The 26,505-nt window shown below is 41.8% G+C and overlaps 2 protein-coding genes and 1 long non-coding RNA gene across 5 annotated transcripts in view; 1 reads left to right on the top strand and 2 right to left on the bottom strand.

Moving 5' to 3' along the window:
• Positions 1–421: 421 nt before the first annotated feature.
• Positions 422–26,505, top strand: part of traip (TRAF-interacting protein) — a 44,063-nt gene continuing 17,979 nt past the window's right edge. For 2 of the 3 annotated variants that reach the window (XM_048547329.1, XM_048547327.1), the window contains exons 1-8: positions 422–491; positions 4,824–4,999; positions 6,977–7,034; positions 10,974–11,054; positions 12,591–12,630; positions 17,573–17,700; positions 17,801–17,895; positions 23,139–23,252. In XM_048547329.1, coding sequence (XP_048403286.1) covers positions 4,902–4,999; positions 6,977–7,034; positions 10,974–11,054; positions 12,591–12,630; positions 17,573–17,700; positions 17,801–17,895; positions 23,139–23,252 — 614 coding nt within the window. In that variant the 5' untranslated portion in view covers positions 422–491; positions 4,824–4,901. Of the gene's footprint in view, positions 502–4,823; positions 5,000–6,976; positions 7,035–10,973; positions 11,055–12,590; positions 12,631–17,572; positions 17,701–17,800; positions 17,896–23,138; positions 23,253–26,505 lie in introns of all 3 variants that reach the window. The other variant, XM_048547328.1, reaches the window with a different exon arrangement.
• On the bottom strand, positions 1,226–1,888 carry LOC132210192 (proline-rich proteoglycan 2-like). The gene has a single exon (XM_059649614.1). The coding sequence runs from the start codon at positions 1,886–1,888 to the stop codon at positions 1,226–1,228; it is 663 nt and encodes a 220-aa protein (XP_059505597.1).
• LOC125460191 (uncharacterized) overlaps positions 8,269–26,505 on the bottom strand; it is a 56,805-nt gene continuing 38,568 nt past the window's right edge. Inside the window, exons 2-4 of the long non-coding RNA XR_007249212.2 lie at positions 24,810–24,931; positions 19,187–19,261; positions 8,269–8,517 (exon numbers count right to left, since the gene is read on the bottom strand). This is a non-coding gene — a long non-coding RNA (uncharacterized LOC125460191). The remainder of the gene's footprint in view (positions 8,518–19,186; positions 19,262–24,809; positions 24,932–26,505) is intronic.

Genomic DNA, 26,505 nt, shown 5'->3' with positions numbered 1-26,505 from the left:
ATTACCCCAAACCCCATTTCTATATTATCCCTATTTTCTAAGCTCCCAATTATCACTCTTCTAACATTACCCCCAAATTCTCATTCCTAAAACAACCATTCCACATAATTAGTCGCATAATCCCCCCTTTGCCCCATAATCCCCCATTCTAACATGATATCAAGATTTCTTCATTACACCCAGAATATTGCTATATTCCCCATTAACTTCACATTCCCATGGTAGCCCCACACTTTTCCATTACTGTCATATTCCTGCACTATTCCCACACTAAGCCCCACATTTCCCATTATCCCACATTCTCATTGATTCAACATTCCCCGACTAATTCCCATAGTAAATCCCCGCATTATCCCACATTCCCAGGGGAACAGTCTGTGGGGCGTTGGGGATGAATTAAACCCTAAAGGCCTCGCGGTGACGTCAACGGATGTTGCGTGTGTTCCAGGCGGAAGTGAAGGAGATTTTCAAACTAAACGGCGCCGGAGAAGGTGAAGTAATGTAAGATAAATATGTGTGAGAGAGGGAGAATGGGGCCGGGGGAGGTGGTGAAGTAAAATAAAATAAAATAAAATAAATACGTGAGGGGGATTTCGTGTGGGTTGTTACAGGGCCCGAACGGGGTGGTGACAGGGTGGGCGCTGTGCCCCTGTTTTGGGGGGTCGGTGGTCACTTTGCCCCCGGGGTGGAGCTGTTTTGGGGGGTCAGTGGTCACTTTGCCCCCGGGGTGGAGCTGTTTTGGGGGGTCGGTGGTCACTTTGCCCCCGGGATGGAGCTGTTTTGGGGGGTCGGTGGTCACTTTGCCCCCGGGGTGGAGCTGTTTTGGGGGGTCAGTGGTCACTTTGCCCCCGGGGTGGAGCTGTTTTGGGGGGTCAGTGGTCACTTTGCCCCCGGGGTGGAGCTGTTTTGGGGGGGGTCGGTGGTCACTTTGCCCCCGGGGTGGAGCTGTTTTGGGGGGTCAGTGGTCACTTTGCCCCCCGGGATGGAGCTGTTTTGGGGGGTCAGTGGTCACTTTGCCCCCCGGGATGGAGCTGTTTTGGGGGGTCAGTGGTCACTTTGCCCCCCGGGATGGAGCTGTTTTGGGGGGTCAGTGGTCACTTTGCCCCCCGGGATGGAGCTGTTTTGGGGGGTCAGTGGTCACTTTGCCCCCGGGGTTAAGCTGTTTTATTGGGGGGAGGGGGTCGGTGGTCACTGGGCCTTGGGATTGCCCTGTGGAGGTCGGTGGTCACTTTGCCCCTGGAGTGGACCTGTGCGCGGGGTGTCGGTGGTCGCTGTGCCCCTGGGGTGGACCTGTGTGCGGGGTGTCGGTGGTCGCTGTGCCCCTGGGGTGGACCTGTGTGCGGGGTGTCGGTGGTCGCTGTGCCCCTGGGGTGGACCTGTGTGCGGGGTGTCGGTGGTCGCTGTGCCCCTGGGGTGGACCTGTGGGCGGGGTGTCGGTGGTCGCTGTGCCCCTGGGGTGGACGGGGTGTCGGTGGTCGCTGTGCCCCTGGGGTGGACCTGTGGGCGGGGTGTCGGTGGTCGCTGTGCCCCTGGGGTGGACCTGTGGGCGGGGTGTCGGTGGTCGCTGTGCCCCTGGGGTGGACCTGTGGGCGGGGTGTCGGTGGTCGCTGTGCCCCTGGGGTGGACCTGTGGGCGGGGTGTCGGTGGTCGCTGTGCCCCTGGGGTGGACCTGTGGGCGGGGTGTCGGTGGTCGCTGTGCCCCTGGGGTGGACCTGTGGGCGGGGTGTCGGTGGTCGCTGTGCCCCTGGGGTGGACCTGTGGGCGGGGTGTCGGTGGTCGCTGTGCCCTTTGGGTGGACCCCTGGAGGTCGATGGTTGCTGTGCTCCTGGGGTTGGGTGAGTGAGTGTTGGAGGTTGCTATGACCCTGAGGTGGGTGCTTAAGGGTCATATGCCATGAGATTTGGGGAACAGTGGGTCTCTGTGCCTCCTGAGGGTTACTCTGCTCTAATCCGGAAATGGCGGTAGAAGGTCACTGTGGGCCCCCAAGCTGTGTGCAGGAGAGTCACCATGTTCAGTGTCAGGGACAACTCCTCTCCCTTCATCAGTTTTCAGTTTGTGGATTAGTTCTATTGCAATTTTTTTTTAAAACCAGAGTCTGAAATCCTATTGATAATTTGGTGGCTTAATCACCAGCCATATCTCCCCAAAGAAATTATTCCAAAATGTAATCATGTATATGTATAGCCTGTTGTCACCATCATATATTATTATTGGCAGTATGCAGCAGGTCAGGATAGAACATAGAACAGTACAGCACAGAACAGGCCCTTCAGCCCACGATGTTGTGCCGACCATTGATCCGCATAGCGAGTTTTGAGAAGATTTGTAGCTCAGGTTGAGGTTCTGGATGTGAGTTTGCTCGCTGAGCTGGAAGGTTCGTTTTCCGACATTTCGTCACCATACTAGGTAACATCATCAGTGAGCCTCCGATGAAGCGCCGGTGTTATGTCCCGCTTTCTATTGATCCTCATGTATGCACCCTCAAATTTCTGTGACCATATGCATGTCCAGCAGTCTCTTAAATGTCCCCAATGACCTTGCTTCCACAACTGCTGCTGGCAACGCATTCCATGCTCTCACAACTCTCTGTGTAAAGAACCCGCCTCTGACGTCCCCTCTATACTTTCCTCCAACCAGCTTAAAACTATGACCCCTCGTGTTAGCCATTTCTGCCCTGGGAAATAGTCTCTGGCTATCAACTCTATGCCTCTCATTATCTTGTAAAGAACAAGAGAGTTAGCACTTCGTGCGTTCAACTTTTCATCATTACTGGAACTTAGCTGAGGTTTAAAAGTTTTAAGCAATGCTGGAATAAGGAATTAATATCAAGAAAAGTGATAGGCATACAAGATTCAAAAGCAAGCGGGGTGATGGTGTGCACATGGGAATGGCCATACACAGAAGCCGTATCTTTATTTTTCTGCATTTTTGATTGTGTAAAGGGAAAAGGACTTTAAAAATCAGGGTTGTTTTAGATTCTGGAACTGAGGGTATCGTTGCTATGTTTGTTGACTCAAAAATAGATGGAGGGATAGGTAGTGTTAAGAAAGCAGGGAGGCTGCAGAATGAATTAGACAAGATAGGAGAGTGGGCAAAGAAACAGCAGTTGGAATACAATTTGCGTAAGTGTGAGTTTGTGCACTTAGGAAGAATTGAGGCGTAAGCTATTTTCAAACTGAAGGGGGATTTGGAAATCTGAAGCACAAAGGGACTTTGGAGTCCTAGTTCAGGATTCTTTTCAGGTTAACATAGAGGTTCAGCTGGCAGTTAAGAAAGCAAATGCAGAGACCCAGCTAATGTTCTGAGGACACAGGTTCAAGTCCCACCATGGCAGATTGTAGAATGTGAACTCAGTAAAGAATTTGGAATTAATAGTGTAATGATGACCATGAAACCATTTTCAATTGTCAGAAAAAAAGACATCTGGTTCTCTAATGTCCTTTAGGGAAGGAAATCTGCCAGCCTTACCTGATCTGGCCTACATGTGACTCTAGGCCCACAGCAATGTTGTTGATTCTTAACTACCATGTGGGCAATTAGGGATGGGTAATAAATGCTGACCTGACCAATGATGCCCATATCCCATGAATGAATTCAATGAAAAGGTCTGAATATTTGATCAGAAGCCATTGGATCTCCAAAAAAAGGTCTCTGTAGTTTTAAAAAAAAACCACCTTGAGCCTGAAGAAGGACAGTGTATTTCCCCTTATCAGTTGCTGTAAACTGTGCCTTTTCATCAATATGTCAGAGACTTTATAGTGTTAACCAGTCGCTGTGTGCCTTCTGTAAGCAATTTGGTAAAAAAATTTCGATGAGTAGGAACAAGCCAAATGAATCACTTCAGTGAGCCCTACAGATAGGAGCATTGAGCTACCTTCCCAGACTTCCTTCCAGCCATTACACCTTTTTTTGTGTGTGTTTGGTCGGAACTGTACGTAAGCGCAGTTTAAACTTGTAGAGCTATGTTGACAATTCATAATTATTTATCTGTAGTAATTAATAGTCATTTTTGTTAAGTACAGAAAACTGGTCCATGCTTTCTGTCAACCTGAGCCTAAAAGACCAGTAAATTGGACAGTTTTGCATAGTTTTTTTAAATAAAATCTTTAACTTTGTGATGACTGTGCAAATAGTGGGGCTTGATTTCCAGCATGCTACCCCAGTGAGGTGTAATAAATGGGACTAGTAAGGAAACAAAAATCGAATGTGGATGTGTAAATGCAGAAGGACATTAGCCTGAGAATGAGTTTAGAGAAAATTTGGTAAGCCCCTAGGGATGCAAAATACTCTGCTGGTCATGTAGCTTTGAGGGAATGCCAGCCTGAAGAATTGGCCCAGAATCGTCACTTAATACTGCAAATGCAGGATACTTTTTAGTTGAAGCAAAGACAGATTGTTCTAGTAAGTGCATTAGTAAGTGATCCTTCTATGCCGCCACTTAGATAAGAGCTTGTACAAATGTTTCCTTGTTGGAGACCTGTGGAATCTTCTGCTCAAGCTTCTAAAAGAGTGTATGCGCTTTCCCTAAGTGCATTTGTGGCATAAAATATTTGTTTTTATATATTTCCAATAGCATAATCCCAATTTGAAAATCCGTGTTTGATACTATATGCTTGATTGGAAACCTCCCCAGTGAGCACGATTGTGCAGTTGTCCAGACACTTATTTCCAAATACTGTATACAGTCACATATATGAGCACACAAAAGAATTCACTCTAAAATAATTGTATTGTACAGCAGATTGTTTCAATGTGTGAACGTCCATGTGAACAAATCTTTCAGGTGTCAATATAAAACTGATGTTTACTTTCTTTCTTAAAAGACAAAGGAGGACTACAGCAGCTGCTGTTGTGATAAAGGATACAGGTTAATGGATCTGCTCATGTAGAAGGAGGAGAGAATGCCAATCCGTGCCCACTGCACAATTTGTTCTGATTACTTTGATAATTTCAGGGATGTGGCAGCCATCTATTGTGGGCACACGTTTCACAATGAGTGGTGAGTACTGAAAAAAGAAGCAACTAATTTCAAATGAGATAAACAGCCGTTTGAAAATGGCAAAGCCCTGCAATTACTGGTCCTTGAAATGAGTGGAATGATTGTAGGGTACGGATATAATGATACAACTTGTCAAGCCAAATAATGGAGATTGTATTGTGGATAAGACTAGAGCTATCTCTATTATTAAAAAGGCTTGTTTATGTGCAAAGCAGTGAATTAAACTTCCGGTTAACAATCTGTTTGTGGGACTAGCGTCAATTGTTTTTTTTTAAGCTTCTGAGTGCTCACCAGTAAATTGGCTGTTTTGCTGATGGACTTTTTCAAGCCATGAATACAGCAAGACTGGGTCGTCTTGTTTGCTCAGCCTATACTCTCTTGAGCAATACCAATGGTATCACTAATAGTGCTTAAATAGTATGGTATAGGTGAACAGAGGAACAATCTACGTAGGACACTTGGGCTGAATGGGCTGTTGGGCGATTATGTGCTATATTTGGAATCATGAGTGTTCTCTTTCCCCCAGAGCTTGTGGGGGAAACTTGTTGTTGAATATGCTCGACTGAGATGGCTAAATTTCTACATATTAAAAATTTCAAGAGATAGTGCAGGAAAGTAGTGCTGAAGTAAAAGATCAACTATGACTTTATTGATGAATAAATGTGGGCTCAAAACACAAAATGTTTTTCTCCTGCTCACTTCTTGTGTTCTTAAGTAATTCTGCTCCACATTATTGCCTTTGCCTGCATTTCTGACCAGTTTCATAGATGGCCACTGGATTTTTCATTGTTGCATCATGAAACAAATAACTCTATAGGGAGGGATGGTTCTATGTTCATACCCAGGTGATATTGCGTTGTACTGGTACACCAGTGCACAGTGCAATGGGGAAGAGTTAATTTGGTTCTCTGAAAACTCTGATGTTTCTGATCACAAGTAAATCACTAGGGGAAGGGCACCAAGATCAGTAGCCACCTCACGTGGGAGAATCAGAGTTGACCCGATTATTGCTGTTCAGTTCCAAGCATTGGTTGAGAAGCAGTAGCAGAGACCAAGAGCACATTACTGCCTGGACACAGTTGTTGCATGTCCCATAGGGAGCAGATGAAAGTGAAAATTAGATAATATGTATCCTGAGCAGATGCTTTTATCGATGCTGCATTGCACTTTAAAGAACCCGACTCAATTGGAGTTGATATTTATCAATTATGAATTAATCAATTATGACTTATAAGCCATCAATTATGAAAAAGTGAGATTAAAAATGTCTGGCAGTTAATTATCCATAATATCAGTATTCTCCAACATTCAAGATTAACCAAATCCTATGCATCAACTGACCCTAAAATGTTCCTTATTCCATTCATGCCCAAGCACCCTAACAACTTGTGAATTAGAATAAGTGGTTTTGGAATTGTTTGGCGTGATTGAATGAATTCAAATTGTGGAAAACTGAATTATAATTTAAATGAAGATGAGAGCAGTGAGAAGCTGTACTTCAGGACGTTTCAAGTTTTAAATCTAGAACATACATAGAACATTACAGCACAGTACAAGCCCTTCGGCGCTCGATGTTGTGCCGACCTGTCGTACTGATCTGAAGCCCATCTAACCTACACCATTCCATGTACGTCCATATGCTTGTCCAATGACGACTTAAATGTACTTAAAGCTGGCGAATCTACTACCGTTGCAGGCAAAGCGTTCCATTCCCTTACTACTCTCTACTGCAATGATAAGGCATCTTTACAATTTGTCCAACTTTTCTTGTCAAGGACTGAGTAGAGAATGAAACAAGTATACTCTTCAAACTGTTTTACATAATAGGGTGTACTCTGAAACCATTTAATTGCTTCTCAAGGTGCTGAAAGCATTGAATTATTTTATTACATTCAAGAGTGGAACATTTTAACTTAAAACCATGTTTGTTTGCTACTGGATTATCCACTATCTTTGTTTTTTTATTGCCTCATACAGTCTTGCTCAGTGGTTTCACAGTGCTCCATCTCGGACCTGTCCTCAGTGCAGAATAAAGGTACTGTGACAAATCGTATTAGTAAAACCCCTTGAAAATGCCGATTTCATGCAGTGCCTGTAGTGTAAGAGCGTGAAGCTAGCGTGACCTTTTTTGAAAACAAATGGTCATGCTATAAAAATTAGAATGGAGATGCAGTAATACAAGTACTGGGTCTGTTCTAGAGTACCAGGTTTTATGGGTTGATAAAAATGAGCCAGAATTGTTTCTGATACAAAGTACACATATGTGTGGAGAAATTGGTAACGAGAGGGTTTACCTCATCTGTGAACGACCTTATTGCTAGTCCAGCAGTTTTCCAATGCACTCAGTCTGATTTCTTTCCTGAAAAACAGGCAGTCAGGCAAAGTACCTGCAGGCTGTTAATACTCACAAGAGAAGAGGAGAAAAATGAAAGGTGGTTGCAAAGTATTAAGGCTACTGAAAATCTTAAACAAAAATACAATGTCATTGATTCTGAGCAGGGTTCTGTGCAGAGAGAAAAGCAATTTAATGTTTCAGATTGAAGGCCTTTAGTTGAGGAAATAAAAGTGTCAGGCCTGTGGTGTTGAGCATAATTTCTTCACCTATTGAACTCCTATTTGGGGCCTAAAAGAGGCCCAGTGGTTAACATTGCTGCCTCACAGCGCCAGATACTTGGGTTCAGTTCCAACCTCAGCAGCTGCCCATATCTGCTTGGTTTCTGCCAGTGGCTCCGGTTTCCTCCCACGGTCCAAAGATGTGCAGGCCAGGTGGGTTGGCCATGCTAAATTGCTCATAGTGTCCAGGGGTGTGTAGATTAGGTGTGTTAACAATGGAAAATGCAGGAACGTGTAGGGGGAATGGGTTTGGGTCTGGGTGGGATGCTGTTTTGAGGGTGGGTGTGGACTTGTTGCACCGAAGGACCCGTTTCCACACTGTAGGGATTCTGTGAACTCCATTTTCTGAATGTGTCCTATCTCAAAGGGCAGAGGTTTGATAATTGGCTATCTGTTTGTCTTAATCAGAATGTTGCTTTGAAAATAAAGACTAAATTAGAAATAGTTGTTATTTTAAAAATACAAATGAGACAAATGTAACAATGCATTCTGTTTCAAGCATATGTAATATATAATTTTAGGCATATTCCTTTTTAGCTTAGTGGGGATATGTTTTCAAATATCTTGACAGCAGCGAAGCTAGTGACTCAATTGCATTTTCGCCTTTATACTTTTAAATTACATTTTTAATAAAGCAAAAACAGTTAGAAAATTCAAAACTGCAGTGAAGGTAAATTGAAAGCAGTCCTCTTTCTTCGCTAAGAACCCAGAAGTCAAGGCCAGACCAAACTGGAAGTCCATTTTTCTTGTTAGTTCAGGATAACCATATGAGTATTGTTAGCACGGCCATTGTTTATGACATATTTCTAGCTACCCTTCGTAAGGTGATGATGGGCTGCGACCATTTTAAGCCAGTAGAATTCATCAGGTTTAGATCCACACAGTGAGCTGTTCGGAAGGGAGTTCTAGATTTTTTAGCACAAAACAGCAAAATAACAGCGATTATAGTCCCAAGTCAGCATAGTGTGTTGCTTGGATGGGAATTTGCATCATTTTCCCTGCTGCTGCTAGGTGGTAGAAATCATGAGTTTGGAAGGTGCTGACAGGGGAGACCATAAGATCATAAGAAACAAGAACAGGAATAGGCCATTCAGCCGCTTGAGCCTCCTCCGCCTTCTGTAGGCTATTCAGCATTCCCCACATCCATTTCCCTCCCCTTTCCTATAACCCTTGATTCCCTGACTGATCTACGTATTTCAGCCTCAAATATACAGAAGGTCTCTATCCTGACATCTCTCTGGGAAGGAGCTTCGCAAATATTCAACCCTTTAAAAGAATATATTCCTCCCTATCTCAGTCTTAAATTGCACCCCTCCCCCCTTAATTCTGTGGCCATGCACTCTGTTTCCAGACTCTTCCATCAGGGAAAACAGCTTTTCATTTACCCTATCAACCCCTTTAAGAACCATGTATGAATTGCTGCAGTTCATCTTGTAAACGATGCCCACTGCTGCCACTAAGTCAGCAGTGGAGGAAATGAATGTTTAAATTGATCGATGGGATGTGGATCAAATGGGCTGCCTTTGTCTGGATTGTATTGAGCTGCTTCAGCGTTGTTGGTGACACATTCATCCAGACATGTGGATACTATTACATCATTTCCTTGTAGATGGCAGAGAGGCTATAGTCTGTTGAAAAGTGAGGCACTTGCTGTAGAACTCTCATCCTTTGATCCGCAGCCATAATATTGATGTGATGAGTTCAGTTGTGTTTTTACTCTGTGGTAACTCCACAGGATGTTGATGGTGAGGACATTCAGTCATGATAATGCCATTGAATGCCAAGAGGCAATGGCTAGATTATCTCTTGTTGGAGATAGCCATTACCAGGCATTTGTTTGCCACCAATATTACTAGTTTCTGGTGGCTGTAAGGGTCTGACAGAGAAGGAAGTAGAAAGTTACATTACAAGTGTTGCTTACAAATCTCCCACTGACAGTTTGCAACCAGTGTCACCAAATTGTCTAAATAAAAACCAAAAGATCTGCAGATGCTGTAAATCAAGAACAAAAACAAAGCTGCTGGAAAAGCTCAGCAGGTCTGGCAGCATCTGTGAAGGTGAAAACAGAGTTAAAGTTTCGGGTCCGGTGACCCTTCCTCAGAACTCTGGCATTCAGTGGCATTATCATGACTGAATCCCCTCACCATCAACATCCCATGGAGTTACCACTGAGTAAAAATGGAACTGAACTCATCACATCAATATTATGGCTACAGCTGCAGGTCAAAGGATGGGAGTTCTGCAGCAAGTGTCTCACTGTTCAACAGACTATACCCTCTCTGCCATCTACAAGGAAATGATGTAATAGTCTCTATTACGCAGACAATTCCATGATAAACATAAACGTTGAAATTTAACCTGGAAAATTGCAGAGACATCACAGTATATTTCTAGGTCCTTTGATTTTCCTGGTAGTGTTTGCAATAAACAAGTGCCTGGCGATGGCTATCTCCTCTCAAACAGGCTGCAACCTTGGAATAACCCGCTAATAAATACTCTGTTGTGAGGAAAGGTCATCGGACCCAAAACATTAACTCTATCTTCGCCTTCACTGATGCTGCCAGACCTGCTGAGCTTTTCCAAAAGCTTTGTTTTTGTTCGCCCAATTGTCTCACTGTTGAAGGATTTGCTTTTCAGGGCTAACGAGCATTTTTGAGCCTGAGCACAGGAGATTTTACTCTGTTTTACTGTGCTAGACCGAGCCTTTCAATGTGTGTAAAATAGAAAAGTTTCTCAATGCTGACTTACCTCACCCTATCCTAGATCACATTTTGCATTTCTTGAATCAAATGTTCTCAATCCAGTTTTTATTAGCGGATTATTTCAAGGTTGCAGCCTGTTTGAGAGGAGATAGCCATCAACAAGCACTTGTTTATTGCAAACACTACCAGAAAAATCAAAGGACCTAGAAATATTTTATCTGTAATGTCTCTGCAATTTTCCACGTTAAATTTCAATGTTTATGTTTATCATGGAATTGTCTGTGTAATTTGTCAATCATCATGTTTCATTGCAGTCTCATTGGTGGAGACATAGCAGACATTTTGGTATCATTTGTTGTTCATTTAAGTTGCTATATCACACGCAAGTGATTGGAGTTCAGGGTAAGAGACAGTCGTGTACTTAATATATCTGTGGCAAAAGGGATTACAGAGGTAATCTGTACAATAGCTGGAATAGATGCCTTCAAATCAATTTTATAGGGTACCACAGAATTAATTTTCACTTCTGTACCGCAGCACAGACTCCTTTTCCATTATACCCAGAATACTTAGCTTCGTATGCTTTATTTTTCATGGATTGTCATTTATTCTTAAATTGAAACACTGCAGAGGAATGTGCTGTGCTTGCTTTCTAATAGGTCAGTGCAAAACACATCATCAACAAGCTGTTCTTCAACATAGTCGAGAATGAGCAGGTGCTAGATGCCGAAACTCTCCAGGTAAGGCTGCTCTTTACCGAAAATCCAGCAACTTCGGGCTTGCAGTTTTTAGTAATCAGATCAGATTTTCAGAGTAACTCACGTGGTGCTGGTCTTGAGTATTTTGCTGTTTGGAGCTATATAGACTGTTCCAGGTATATTGTGTTTGGTAGTTCTCAAACAAATATAAAACAATTTAAAAGTGTGATTTGTGGTCTGCACATTCAAACAGTGCTCTACTTTTGGCTCAGCTTGGCCATATTCCTTTCAGATGTCTGGTCGACATTTTGGGGAATAATCCGCTATAGAGAAATGTTTATCCTGAAGTTCATTTTTAATTGTACACTGAATTGAAAAAGTCAATTTTTATGGATTTAAACACAGTCTAAAAAGTAAACAAATAGGAGCCACTCTTCTGTAACCAAATTAACTCAGTGGCTTAGAGCACTTGGATGGTTTAGGACTGAGAGAAACCTGAAAAGTTACAACATTTAGGTTACTTTGTTCTGCAAATCAATTCACTTGAGTTCAGGTATGGCTGGAATTTTCTAGAATTCCCTGAGACTTTGAAAATAATGATTAATCTAATCAAAGGAATGAACTGTAATCTTAGGAAACACATCAAGTAATTTGTAACTGCCTGTCTGATTCCCAGAACAAGGTTATTTGTCTTCATTCCAATTTCAACTAATTTTTCAATTCATTTTGCCAATGAAATGCCAAGTTAGTGGTCGTCTGTTGCACAAAGTCAAGATCAGAAACGTGATGTGTTAACTGGAGGCTTGTTGAATAATTATTACTGGAAGTGAGGCTACAATGTTTTTGCTATGTGGAGAGATGAAAAGAAATGTTGGACATTTGCAGAAGGAATACAGATTGTGGAATGAACATAAAATTAAAATAGTGTGGATTCTACAATGCTGAAATAAGACCAGAACATGATGGTATTGTTCAGTAAACCAGGCAGCATCCAAGGAGAGAAGCAGAGATAATGTTTAAGTCCTGTGACCTTTTGCCTATGAGTTGTCTGCCAGGGTTATGAATTAGTTCTAATGAATACTTGATATTATGCAGTGGGATAAGCAATTTGGTCAGAGAAAATAATGTTTCAAACATTGCCCTTTGCCAAACCGGTTTTGACACAATTATTGCTTTTGTAGCTGCTACAGTGTCCCAATAGATGTTGTTCCTATATTTCAATATGGTTTGCTTTCTTTAATTGGAAGGATTATTTGCTCAAGAAGTTAAATTATCTAAAAATTGAATTAAACATTTCTATATAACAGCATGTGATCAGAATTTTAATTCAATAAGCGCATTCATAATTTTAATTTATCTGCAGAATTCAAATTAAGCCATTTCAAATTGAACTGAATTTAAATTCAGATCACTTGTACATTGTTGTAGCGTGTTATCAGTACCCAGTTTTTTCTTAAACATGCTGGGTTTCATTTACCTTTTCATAATTGATGTAAAAGGTGTTTACTGTTCTTGTTTCTGTTCTGTGCTATATGAATCTGTCAGATTGATTTCTTTCTTTTTGATGTGAATTTCCAGAATGAATTGGACAGAGTCAAGTCTCAGCTGTTACAGAAAGGTCAGAATTTATTTTGTGTTTTAATAGATGTTGCTCACTGGTACAATCAGAGGAGATTCATTGCGAAATGGGTGTTTAAATTAAGTTTGCCAGGTGAATGCATTTAGAGTAAAAACGTGCTGTATCTGACATGCCCGTTTTTACTCCAATGTGAAAAAGATATAGTTTCTAAACGTGCTAATCTAAAACAGTATTTAAGGGGGCAAAAATGAACAAGAACAGTCCAGATCTGCACCCCTACCTGTGCAAAGTTGACCAAAAGCAATTGTTAAGCTGTGGCTTATATACTTAAGGCAGTTTTAGTTAAAATTTCTGTTCTGTGACCCAGTGTTGTCTTTTTAACTTCAACTTTGGTTTCTTGCATATCAATTAGTAATTGACAGGTCAGATCAAACGGTCCTTAAACTGCTGCCAGTTGCTGGCTGCAGTGAACTGCAACTCCAGATCACACTTTCTGATGGAAGGTGCCTCATCTTAGCCATTGCTATGTGAAGAATAGTGAGCACAAGCGAGTTTTCTAACACTCCACCTGCATTCCAAATGGCAACAGGGTTTTGTCAAGGTTTTTTTTGTGACTTACCAAGACTGGTGTCTGGAAAGGAATACTGTAAGCTTTCTGTAATTGTCTCATGCAATGAAATACCCTAATGCTGCACTCGGTTCTAAAATTCACAATTTGTGTGCTCTGATTTGTTTTTTCAATGACTCCAGGTTTTTTTTAAAAATCTCCACTTCACGTTAATTCCATTCCATGATGAATCTTCTAAAAAAATTTGACTTAATGTCATTGCTAAATTTATCTTCAGTTTTTGTTTTGGTTACATGGCCCATTTGCACAATTAAGTAATTTTCTAGATTTGACTTTCCCTTATCATTTACAGTTTGCTTAAAAAAGGCACATTATCAGAGCTCTTCAACTTGTACCCATTAGGGTAATTCATAAGAATGCCAATGTGAAGGGGGACAGTGTTTTATAGTGTGTGTCAACAGTACTGATTACTGGCAAGAGAGAAATCACCAACAGTAAAGTGGATAGCCTCACTTTTATCCACATTATACTTAATCTTGCATGCATTTGCTTACTCGTGCAATTTGTCCAAACCGCACCGAAGTATCTCAGCATCCCCCACGTAGTTCACCCAACTTTGTGTCATCAGCAAATGCTCAGTACTCTTGTTTTTCCAGTTTTGCAACTGAGATCTCCTAATGTTGGGATGTACCTCGTTACTTGTTTTTGTACAAATTCCAAACTTTGAATAACTGCCTCATCTGTCAGTGTGGACAGAGAATTCTGGGATGTGATCCCACTTCAGTTTACTCATGACTTCCTCTGAGCTGTATTCTGCTATTTTAGTAAATAATATAAAAATGTGTTGACCTTATTGATTGATTTTCTGCTTTTCATGACATTTTGACTGCTAACTCTGCAAAAACTCTCCTGCAGCTTTTTTTAACTTCAGTTGCTGTTTTAATGCTTTCACAATGTATTTGTCCAATTTTCTTTCAAACATATCAATCATGTTGTTCTTCCCAGTTATGTATCTTGTACAGGAAATAAAATCCAGCAGAATTGTAGTCATTCAGCTCAGCAGTACATGTTTGCAATTCTCCTCCAAATGAGCTGTCTCCAATCTTTTCCTTCAAAATCTGTGTCTGTAATTCTATGTTCCTTTTTCTCTCGTAAGCATCACTAGCTTCTTAAATGTATCTATAGATTTCACTTCAGCCTCTCACTGTGTTAGTGGTAAAGGTGATTGACTTAGATGCACTATTTCTTCGCCCACAGGGTATTTGCTACCATGGAAGGCAGTGAAGGCTGAGTCACTGAGTACATTCAACATAAAGATTAATAGGTCTTTAGATATTAAAGGCATGAGTGGAGTATTGAGAGAAAGCAGGAATATGGCGTGATAGAAGATCACTCATGGTTGTGTTGAATGGCAGAGCAGGCTTGAAAGGCCAAATAGTCTACTTCTACTCATGGTTTCTGTAGTGGGTTCCAAATTCCCACCACTGAAGATAAAGGAGTGTCTTCTGAATTACCTGTGGGATTTTGTAACCATCTTCGCTTGACGGACTCTAGTTCAGGTCTTCCTCATGAGAAGGTGAATTCGCTGTGTGTCTCCACTCTGTCCAAGCCTTTAATAATTTTAATTATCTCTATTAGGTAGAGTCATAGAGTCCTGCAGCATGGAGACAGGCTCTTTGGCCCAAACTTATCTATGCCGATCAAAATGTCCATTCACGCTAACCCCATTTCCCTACACTTGGCATATATCTTTCTAAACCTTTCCTGTCTATTTATTTGTCCACATGCCTTTTAAATGTTGTTAATGTACCCTCCTCAACCACCTCTGCTGACAGCTCATTCCATATGAGTACCACCCTCTGTGTAAAAACAAAAGTATACCCTGTATTTTTTCCCTGTCAGCTTAAACCAATGCCGTCTAGTCCCAACCCTGGGAAAAAGACATGAGTGCATTCATCCTATTCATGCCTCTCTGATTTTATATACTTATGTAAGATACTCCCATAGTCTCCTACGCTCTAAAGACAAATATCCTAGCGTGTCCAATTTCTGCCTGTAACTCGGTCCTTTGAGTCCTGGCAACATCCTCGTACATTTCTTATGCACTCTTTCCAGTTTAATAACATCCTTCCTATTAGCAAGATGCCCAAAACTGAACACACTACTCCACAAGTGCAGCTTCAACACCATCCTGTACAACTGCAACATAACTTCCCAACTTCTGTACTCTGTGCCCTGACTGATGAAGGTCAGTATGCCAAAAGCTTTCTTTACTGCCCTGTCTACCTGTGACTCCACTTTAGAGAACTGTGCACCTGGCTTCCAAGGTCCCCTGTTCCACTACACTCTGTAAGGCCCTACCAGTCACCATGAACACTCCTACCTTGAGTTGACTTTACAAAATGCAACACCTCACACTTATCTAATTTCAACTCTATTTGCCATTTCTTGCCCCACTTACCCAGCTGATCAAGATCCTGCTCCAATTTCTGATAAACTTCCTCACTGTCCACAATACCATCTATTTTAGTGTCATCTGCAAATTACGAATCATCCTTGCACATTCTCACCCAAATCATTGATGTATATAAAAACAGCAAAGGGCTCAGCACCAACCCAAGACACACCACTGGTCACGGTCCGACAAGCATCCTTCCAGTATTACTCTGCTTTCTACCATAAAGCCAATTGTGAATCCAATTTGCCAGCTCCCCCTGGATTCCATGTAATCTTAACATTCCAGAGCACCCTTCCATGTGGAGCCTTATTAAAGGCCTTACTGAAATCCTTGTGGACTATGTCCAACACCCTGCCCTCATCAACCTTCTTGGTCACTTCTTCAAAGAACTCTTAACAAATTTGTGATGCATGACCCCCGATGCATGAAGTCATGCTGACTACTCCTAATCAAACTCTGTCTTTCCAAATAAGGTGTAGCTTATTCTTCAGAATCTTCTCCAGTGACTTACCTGCCACAGATGTTAGGCTTACTTGTCTACAATTCCCAGGTTTTTCTTTTCAGCCTTTCTTGAATAAGGGCACAACATTTGCTGCCCTTCAGTCTTCTGGGGCCTCACCCATAGCTAACGATGATGCAAATATATCAGCCAGGGCCCCCATAATTCCTTCTCTTGCCTCTTAGTGTTCTTGGATATATCTGATAAGGACCAGGAGATTTATCGACCTTCATACATTCTAATACTCCCAACGTGTCACCAAGATATCACCACTAACTTCCCAAGTTCCTAAGTCTTTATGTCTGTCTCCACAGTAAACACAGAGGAGAAATATTCATTGAGGACCTCGCTCATCTCCTACGATTCCACACATGAATGTCCACTTTGGTCCTTGAGGGGTCCTATTCTCTCTCTTGTTGTTCTTTTTCGTTTAATATAGTTTAAAAAATCTCTTTGGATTCACCTTCGTCTTCTCAGCTATCAATCTTCCGTTTTCAAAAGGGACACAACCTGTCATTGCTTTCCTGAATGTATCCCCATGTATTTCTGGAATCATCCTTGTAAATCTTTTCTTCATCTTCAACAATGTTGCTATATCTTTTTTCTAATAAGATGATCAGACTCAGACAGAATGTTCTAAGAGTAATCCAGCCTCTCACCACGATTTGATTGTAGATTGAGCAAAATCTCTCATTTTTTAATTTTTTCTCTCTATAAATCAAGCTTAGTGTGCCTTGGTCTCATTAATTTGATGTTATCTTGTGACTGGCCTTATTTGTAGTCTAAAATCCCTTTCCTCCTCTACCCCACCCAACAAACAGTCTATCTCTCACCTTTCCAGTAATAAGCTATTCTTCCAAGCTGCCTTTAAGTTTTTGCAGCACTTGCTCCAAATCTAATGGGCTTTCTAGTTTGGTATTGTCTGCCCAACAGCAACATTAATATAAATTGGAAATTGTAGCGGATCCAAGACTGATTCATTCTTGAGGCCATTTCCGAGGGCAGTTAAGATTTGCAACTAATGATCAGCTAAATTGCATTGGCAGCAATGTTAGTCTAGCAAGATCCTCCTGACAATAAAATGAGTCAAGGCACATGTTAATTTGCTGTTTTAGTGAATGAGCTTGGTTGAGATGTACTTTCCAGGACACACTAGTAAATTTTTCAGCTCTTTGAATAGTGCCGCAGAACTTTTATGTCCATTTAAACACTGATGGGATACATTCCAAAAGGAGGCATGACCAGCAGTTTAATATCTCCTCATATGGTGTTCAAATAACAGGTTTGATTGGGCACTCTAATTTCAGAGTGGATTTTGAACCCATGACATCTTGATTCAAATGTCACAGCATCAACAACTGAACCAAGCTATCACTCTATTTGTGATGGGATGTGTTGACTGTACAAGTAAGGTTGAGGATGATGGTTTACTCATAGGTTGGTGATTTGGTTTCAGAGAAAGAGAAAATGGATCGCCAGACAATCATTGATAATCTGAGGGACACCCTGGATGAACGCAATGCAAGAGTGGAATCTTTGAACAAGGAACTGAATGAGACAGAAATGCTGTGCTCGACTCTCAAGGTAATTTGTACATCTCCTCAGCTTTCCAATTGGATTGGGGGTTGCCTACTTACATTTGTTGAACTTGCCTTTACTTTACCCCCGGGTTTTATTTTCACAGAAGCAGATGCGATATCTGGAACAGCAGCAGGATGATTCTAGATCTTCAAAAGAGGAGGCACGCAGGCTCCGACAGAAATTGCAAACATTGGAAAAGTTTGGTGAAACCTGCTTTTTGATATTATGCAGTAAAATTTGTAGTATCTAGCCAGCACTGGGACCAGGTCGAGCTGGTAAATCAAAACACACAGTGCTTGCTGCTTTCTCATGTTTAGTAGTGGCTGTCATTCCCAATAAGTGATCAGAGCATCCCTCCACGATGGGTTATGAATGCGTTGACCTAGATCTAATTAATGGCAGTAGTGTAACCATCTTTGTCTGGAGTTCTTCAAGGCATGCCTCTCTATGTATCCACCTGCAAGGTTGCAAGTCAGCATTTGAGTGCTGAATTGAATCTTTGGTGAAGGGAAGTTGTTGACCAAATAGTGATGTCACTAGACTAACAATCCAGAACCTCAGGCCAATATTCTGGCAACAAGAGTATCCAACAGCAGTCTATCGCAAGTTTGTGTCAGAAGGTCTTCCGGTTTACTGATGTGTATATCCAGAGTTTGGGAGTTGCATTGGAGATGTTGGTTAGGATTATTCTGGTTTGAGGGATGCTTGTTGTTGCAAATTTACTGTAAACAGTCTTTGATTTTCTTTGTTAATTAGATAGGAATGTGCAAATAGACCATCTGGCCCAACAGGTCAATGCTAGTACTTATGCTGAACATGACCTTATCACTACCCCTCTTCATCTGGCCCTATCAGTATGATCTTCTGTTCCCCTCTTCCTCATATTCATCGAGTTTATTATTTAAACAGTTTGATTATTACAGCACAATGCTTGTCATTTATATGTAATTCAGATGCTAAGTCACAAATTGACTCAATGTAGAATAAAGAGGGGAACAAAAAATTATACAGGAAAAAAAACTCTTACGTAGCAGCAGCTGTACATGCTGATGCCCGAGCATGCAGCAGCAACTATCTGAATAGCAAATAGTATTTACCGAGCAGCTTTAATGTTCGTTAGCCCAAAGTGGAAGGGCATCAGACAAGATTTGTCTTTAACACCTCCTGTGGGTGTAGTTCAAGGTAGATGATGAGCAAGTTTTAAGGAGCATCCTATTGTTCTCTATCTGTCAACTATAAAGAGGGGTTCCAGAGCGCACAGCTTTAGGCTGAGGACTTAGCAATATAAGGTGAAGGGAAGTTGTTGACCGAATAGTGATGTCACTAGCCTAACAATCCAGAACCTCAGGCCAATATTCTGGCAACAAGGGTTCGAATCTCACGATGGCAGATAAAATTTGGAATCATGCAACCATTATTGATTGTTATTAAAAGAAAACTCCATCTGAATTGCTAATATACTTTAGAGAGGGAGCTCTACGACCCTTACCTGGTCTTAGTGGGTTGTCTCTGGGCAATTAGGGGTGTGCAATACATGTTGGTCTAGCCAATGACGCCCACATCCCTATGAGCAAATAAAAGAAAAATGAGAGATCAGGGTCGTTCACAAGGCAGCACGTAGAGGAACACAGAAATCTCAAAGAATTGTAGGAATGAAGGAGATCACAGAAATGTGGAGAGGAATCAGCAATGAGGATAGAAAACAAAATTGAGATCAAGAGTCAATACAAGCACAGGGGTGAGTGGGACTTGCGAAGATCTTTGCTTCCTCACTCTCCACAGGAGTCATACCGGAAGATTGGAGGGAGGCAAATGTTTGTTCCCCTTCTCGAGAAAGGGAATAGGGAAATCCCTGGAAATTACAGACCAGTCAGTCTTTCGCCTGTGGTCAGCAAGGTTTTGGAAAGAATTCTGAGGGATAGGATTTATGACTATTTGGAAAAGCATAGCCTGATTAAAGGGAATCAGCATGGCTTTGAGAGGGGCAGGTCATGCCTTACAAATCTTATTGAGTTCTTTGAGGAAGTCACGAGACAGGTTGACGAGGGTCGAGCAGTGGATGTGGTGTACATGGACTTCAGCAAGGTGTTTGATAAGGTTCCCCACGACAGGCTCATTCATAAAGTCAGGAAGTATGGGATACAGGGTGATCTGGCTGTCTGGATTCAGAATTGATTGGCTGACAGGAGGCAGAGAGTGGTTGTAGATGGTAAGTATTCTGCCTGGAGGTCAGTGCTGAGTGGTCCTGCAGGGCTCTGTTCTTGGGCCTCTGCTGTTTGTAGTTTTTATAAATGACTTGGATGAGGAGGTTGAGGGGTGGGTTAGTATGTTTGCTGATGACACAAAGGTTGGAGGTGCCGTTGATAGCATCGAGGGCTATTGCAGGCTTCAGCGAGACATTGACAGAATGCAGAGCTGGGCTGAGAAATGGCAGATGGAGTTCAACCTGGATAAATGCGAAGTGATGCATTTTGGAAGGTCGAACTTAAATGTGGAATAGAGGATTAAAGGCAGGATTCTCGGCAGCGTGGAGGAACAGCGGGATCTTGGTGTTCAAGTGCATAGCTCCCTCAAAGTTGCCACCCAAGTGGATAAGGTTGTTAAGAAAGCATATGGTGTTTTGGCTTTTATTAACAGGGAGATCGAGTTGAAGAGCCGTGAGGTCATGCTGCAGCTCTACAAAACCTTGATGAGACCACACTTGGAATATTGTGTCCAGTTCTGGTCGCCCTATTATAGGAAAGATGTGGAGGCTTTGGAGAGGGTGCAAAGGAGGTTTGCCAGGATGCTGCCTGGACTGGAGGGCTTGTCTTACGAGGAGAGGTTGACTGAGCTCGGACTTTTCTGTCTGGAGAGAAGGAGGAAGAGAGGTGACCTGATCGAGGTGTACAAGGTAATGAGAGGCATGGGTAGAGTCGATAGCCAGAGACTTTTCCCCAGGGCAGGATTGACTGCTACGAGGGGTCATAGTTTTAAGGTGTTAGGAGGAAGGTATAGAGAAGACTTCAGAGGGAGGTTCTTCACCCAGAGAATTGTGAGCGCATGGAATACTTTGTCAGTGGAAGTCATGGGAGCAGAGTCATTAGTGACATTTAAGCGAGTGCTGGACATGCACGTGGACAGCAGTGAATTGAGGGGAATGCAGGTTAGATTATTTTATTTTTGGATTAGGATTATTCTATGGCACAGCATCGTGGGCTGAAGGGCCTGTACTGTGCTGTACTTTTCTATTTTCTATGTTCTAATGTGAATTAGGCGATGGGCAGCAGAGTTTTGAATGATCAAGTTACAAGCATGCAACAGTTCTTAAACGGTATAATTACTTTGCAGAAATTGTTGAAGTGAAATGGTTGGTAGATTAAACAAATATGAGATGTAGCTTAAACTTTTCCTCTAATTTTTGTTCTTTCTTTCCCAGCTGTGCATTATGTGCTGAGCACTTAGTGCCATCCTATGATTATCCCACAACTTGGTTGAAGTTCAAATGATTTAATGGTAATCATAAGGTGAATCAGCATAGTAAGAGATTTTTTGACCCACCACACCCACGCCAAGATCCAGAAACATTGCTTCAAAGAAGATATAATTGGGATTTTGAGAGGTCTAATCAGGAAAAGATATGCACAATACATGCCAGGTCCCTGGGGAGTACTGAGGAGCAAAAGGACCTTGGTGTACAAATGCATAGATCCCTGAAGGTGTCAGCACAGGTACACAGGATGGTGAAGAAGGCATATGTGATGCTTGTCTTCAGTAGCTGAGGCATAGAATATGAAAGCAAGAGAGTTTTGTTACAAAGTTATGTAACATTGAGGCCACAGATAGGATACTGTGTGCAATTTTGGTTACCACACTATTGGAAGGACATGATTGTAGTGGAGGCGATGCAGAGGAGATTCACCAGGATGTTGCCTGGGATGAAAAGTTTGTTATGAGGAGAGATTGGATAGGTTGGTTTATTTTCCTTGGAGCAGAGGAGGGTGAGGTCTGATTGAGGTGTATAACATTGCGAGAGGGATTGAGAGAATATCATCCCCATGGCAGCTGTATTTAAGACAAAGGGTTAAGGTAAGAAGTAAATAATTTAAAGGAGATTGAAGGAAAAAATCTTTTTCACCCAGACGGCCCTCGAATTATGGAACATGGAACACTCCCCCTGAGAGTATCATGGAGGCAAGTAGTCTCTCAACGTTTTAAGAAGCATTTGAATGAGTACATAGTAGGCTATATGATTAGTGTAGTTTGATGTTTGTTGGTCAGCATAGATATAGTGGGCAGAAAGGCCTGTTTCTATGCTGTTTGACTCCAGGACACTAATCATTAGGCATTTTAATGTCGCCCTGTAAAAGAGAACAGCGCAGATACATTTCAATATTTTTCTTGTTCAACAGCCAACAATTAGCAGGCTTAAATGGAGAAATGCTGCTGAAACTTCCTATGGGAATTAAATTAGAAAACAGCAATTTAGGTTATTAGCAGACTCTTTTTTAATAAATTACGAAAATTGCTGTTTGCTGCTTTTAGGCTCTTAGAAATGTTTCTTTACTGCAGCATTTTCAAATGTCAGAAAAGTGCCATCATTGCAGGCCTTTTACAATCAGTGCCTTGTGAATTAGGGCTTAGGTGAAAGTCTGAGGCATTCTATGCCTGCGTGCAAAAATAATTAACTTTCAAAATGTGGAATTTCTACAAATATATAATCCTGCACAAAGGAAAGGCACAGGACGTTTCTTGATTCTAATGCATAGATTTCTTGCTCCCAGTTAGAACATTTTTTTTGTTTCTCATCAATTTTTTTGTCTTCCAAACTGTGCTATGATTTTAATCCTTTGCTAAGGGTCCATTCTGTCTTCAATTGCCTTGTGCTGCATGTATGATCCTTGATAGTGAGTGCTGGCATCTATCTTGGTGTTCTCACTTAAAGCCTAAATGATGTATTTGCTGCTTGCAGTAAGGACTGTTTGATTAAAATCTAGAGGAACTACCTAAACCACACACATAAGAAGGCAGAGATAAGACGGTGTAGAGCTGGATGAACAGAGCAGGCCAAGCAGCATCAGAGGAGCAGGAAAGCTGACGTTTCGGGTGGAGACCCTTCTTCAGAAAAATTCTTGCCTGCTCTGTTCATCCAGCTGTACACCGTGTTATGTCAGATTCTCCAGCATCGGCAGTTCCTACTATCCATATAAGGAGGCATGTCATTTGTTTAATGCCCACTACGCTAGACATGTTGAAAGCAATTGTAGCTCCAATTAACATGAGTTCAGCTAACACCATAAGAACCACAGTTCAAACCTGGTAACTTTCTGGTCTGTATGACTTCATTACTCAGCTGATAATTTCAGGGGAGTTGTGTGCCCTCCATTTCTGTTTCTACTATAGATACTGCAGCACAAACTTTGAAATCTTAACCTGTTCAGTGTTTTTGTTTTTCTTTCCAGTATTCAGGTACTGCTTCAAAGCCAGAGGCCAGAAGTCGAGGAAATGATCCGGGAAATAGGAATAGGACAGTCAGCAGTGGAACAGTTGTCCATTTACTGTGTATCCTTAAAAAAGTGAGTGCGACTGTTTTATGTTCAAATATTTGAATCATGCAGTCCAATGGGAAGAAAATCTCCTACCCTGCACAAGCACTGAAGCATATTCAATGTTTGAGCAAAATTTGATGTAATTTCTAATGAGTAGAGGTAAAGGAATCTCTTTCAGATTGGCAGACTGTGACTAGTGAAGTTCAGCAGTCAGTGTCGGGATCACAACTATTCATGTTAAACATTAGCGATCTGGATTAGAAGAACTGAGGGCGTTGTTGCTAAGTGCACAGATGACGCAGAGATAAGTGGAGGGACAAGACACTTGAGGAAATAAGCTGCACAGCACTTGGACAGTCTAGGAGATCAGACTAAAAAGTCGCAGATGGAATACAATATGGGATCATGTGAGGTCGTGCGCTTTGGTAGGAAGAAAAGAAGCATAGACTATTTTCCAAATGGGAAAGGCTTTGAAAATCTAAGGCACAAAGAGATTTTGGATTCTCTTAAGAAGGCAAATACAATGTTAGCATTCATTTCCAGAAGGCTAGAATATAGGAACAGAGATGTACAGCTGAGGTTGTATAAGGCTCTCGTCAGACCACATTTGGAATATTGTGAGCAGGTTTGGGCCCTGTATCTAAGGAAGATTTTGCTGGCATTGGAGAAGGTCCAGAGGAAGTTCATAAGAATGATCCTGTTGATGATGGGCTTGTCATTGAAGAGCAGTTGAGGACTCTGGGTGTGTACTTTAGAAGAAATGAGGGTATTTCAGATTGAAGCTTACAGAATGCAGAGTGGGAAAGTTATTTCCACTCGTAAGACCGACTGCGACCCAAAGGCACAACCTCAGAGTGAACGAACGGAAATGAGGAATTTCTTCAAGAAAAAGGTGGTGAATCTGTGGAACTCATTCCCCCAGAGGGCTGTGGAGATCAAATCATTGAGTGTATTATAATAGAGATATGTAGGAGAACAGGTTTGAGAAGCACCTCAGCCATGATTGAAAGGCAGAGCAGACGCAATGGCCTAATTCTGCTCTTATGTCTAATGGGCCTATGGCTTATATCTCAGGTTTATGGAACAAGAGAAAGTTAAAGACAGGGCTGGGATGAGGCCATGAAGGGATTTGACTTCAAGAGTGAGAAGTTTAAACGTGTGGTCTTGCTTGCCCAAACGTTGGTGTAGATCATGAGCACTTGGCTAATAGAAAAGTGGGATTTAGTGTTTGTTAAGACATGAACAGCAGGTTTTTGGAGAGCCTAGAGAGGAGTGCCTTGGAATGGTGAAGTCTAGAGGTAATAAAGGCATGAATGAAGGTTCCAGCAGCAGACAAGCTAAGATGGGGTAATGTTGGATGATGATAATGAGGTGGAAGTACATTGTTACTAGTGGCATGAATATATGGTAAACAGGTAATTTCAGGGTCAGATACAACACCAAGGTTGCAAAGAGCATGTATGTTTCATTTCCAAAGAGAGGATGAAGTCAGATGCTAAGGACCAGATTTTGAAGTAGGGATTAAAAACATGCCTTTGGTTCTCTCAATGTTTTAATTCGAGAAAAACAAAACAGTTGACTTACTCATGCTTGTGGGAAATGCTGCTGAAGTACCGGAGTATCTTGCAACCTTGTTGGCCCAGCTGCTTGTGACTCCTTGTGGTTTCATTGCAATTTTTTTCAATTAAATTGATAGGAGAATCCATCTGAGAATAAAGGCTGAGAATGTAATTGCCTGGAAATGCAGGGTCGTGTATCTGAGCAACACTAAGTAGTTGAGACAGCAAAACTTTCATCTGAAGGCAAGAACTAGTGCTTGACCTCTGTCACATTAATCTGTTTCACATCTGCAGGTGTTTCATTGCAGCCCTTTTAGATGCCTCCCGCTCTCTCAGATGCTAATGCCTGCTGATCCACAATTTCAGAATTATTATAAACCCTGTGCCTTGCTCAGATAATTCAGCTTGTTTAACCATGATGAACATCACAGTTAACTAAATCCTGTACCTAAAAGAATGCCTTTCACCAGTAATCGCTGATTAGCAATCTGCAGTACACACCTCATTTAATTTTTGTCCCCACTTCCCAGCTGAGGGAAATGTGGCCAGCTGTAACTCCTGTACTGCTGTGGCTTAAAGAACGGTTACCTCCAGATGGCTGCAAATTAATTTTTATGCATAGGATATATGGCATAGAAACAGACCATTTGGCTCAACCAGTTCATGAAGGTGTTTATGTTCCATTTGAGCCTCTTGGGTTTCTCCTCCATCATCTGCTTTTCAGAAAATGAATCTATGTTATTCACTTAACCCACTACCCTGTGGTAGCGAGCCCTACATTTTCATTATTGTTTGGATAAGGAAATTTCACCTGAGTTCCCAGTTGGATTTCTTGGTGACTCTTATATTGAAAGCATAATATGAAACATTCTCTTTGGATTCGGTCTAAAGGCCTCCTCTAGTTGATTACCCCCCAGCCTCAATATACAGGACATAGCATCAGCCTGTCAATCTCCTCCTAATATGTATGACGTATGTGCCCTCTCCAGTGTCCGTCTATCTTTTATATTATTTGACAACCAGAACTGCAAGCATTTCTCTTATCTGTAGTCGGACTTGTATAGTTGAGCATAACTTAGCTACCTCTCAATTCCATCCCTTTAGAAACAGTGCTTGGTAACCTCTGGTGCAACTTAGTGATTGGTACAGTGATCGAGCTCCCTAATCCCTTTGATCTTCTATCCCACCTGGATTTGCATCTTCGAGTAATAAGTGACCTTTATATTCCTCCCACCAAAATCCACTATCTCAGATATATCTATGTTGCCATTCATTTGACAAATATTTGCACATTCTGCAAGCTTATCAATGTCCTCATTTGATTTATTGCAGTCCTCCTTGGTACTGACTTAATTTGGTGTCATCTGCAAATTTAGACATTATATTTTGGATTCCAAAGTCCAAATTCTGACTGTAACTATAAACAATGGTGGTCCCGACACTGATCCTTCCGAAACACACAACTTCTGTCTTCTGCCACGGAGTAGCTACCTTCCACTCCCCATTTCTCTTTTCTGTCTTAAAGTCAGCTAGCAGTTTATTTTGCCTTCACACCAGAATGTACTTTTCAAATGAGTTACTGGTTAGAGACAAGTGTGTATAATCTTGAAACTTACATATGGTCATGATCACCAGCTTATGCTGGAATGCATTCTCCCCGAGTAATCTGTTCTGATAACTTTTTAACTAAATGGAACCTTGACTAATCAGGATCCTGAGCT

This window comes from Stegostoma tigrinum, chromosome 11, assembly GCF_030684315.1.
Source record: "Stegostoma tigrinum isolate sSteTig4 chromosome 11, sSteTig4.hap1, whole genome shotgun sequence".
Taxonomy (NCBI): domain Eukaryota; kingdom Metazoa; phylum Chordata; class Chondrichthyes; order Orectolobiformes; family Stegostomatidae; genus Stegostoma; species Stegostoma tigrinum.
This window is presented reverse-complemented; position numbering and strand designations above follow the sequence as displayed.

Coding starts and splice junctions, on each gene's coding strand:
- LOC132210192 (XM_059649614.1), bottom strand. CDS start 1,888: ATGACCCTTAAGCACCCACCTCAGGGTCATAGCAACCTCCAACACTCA.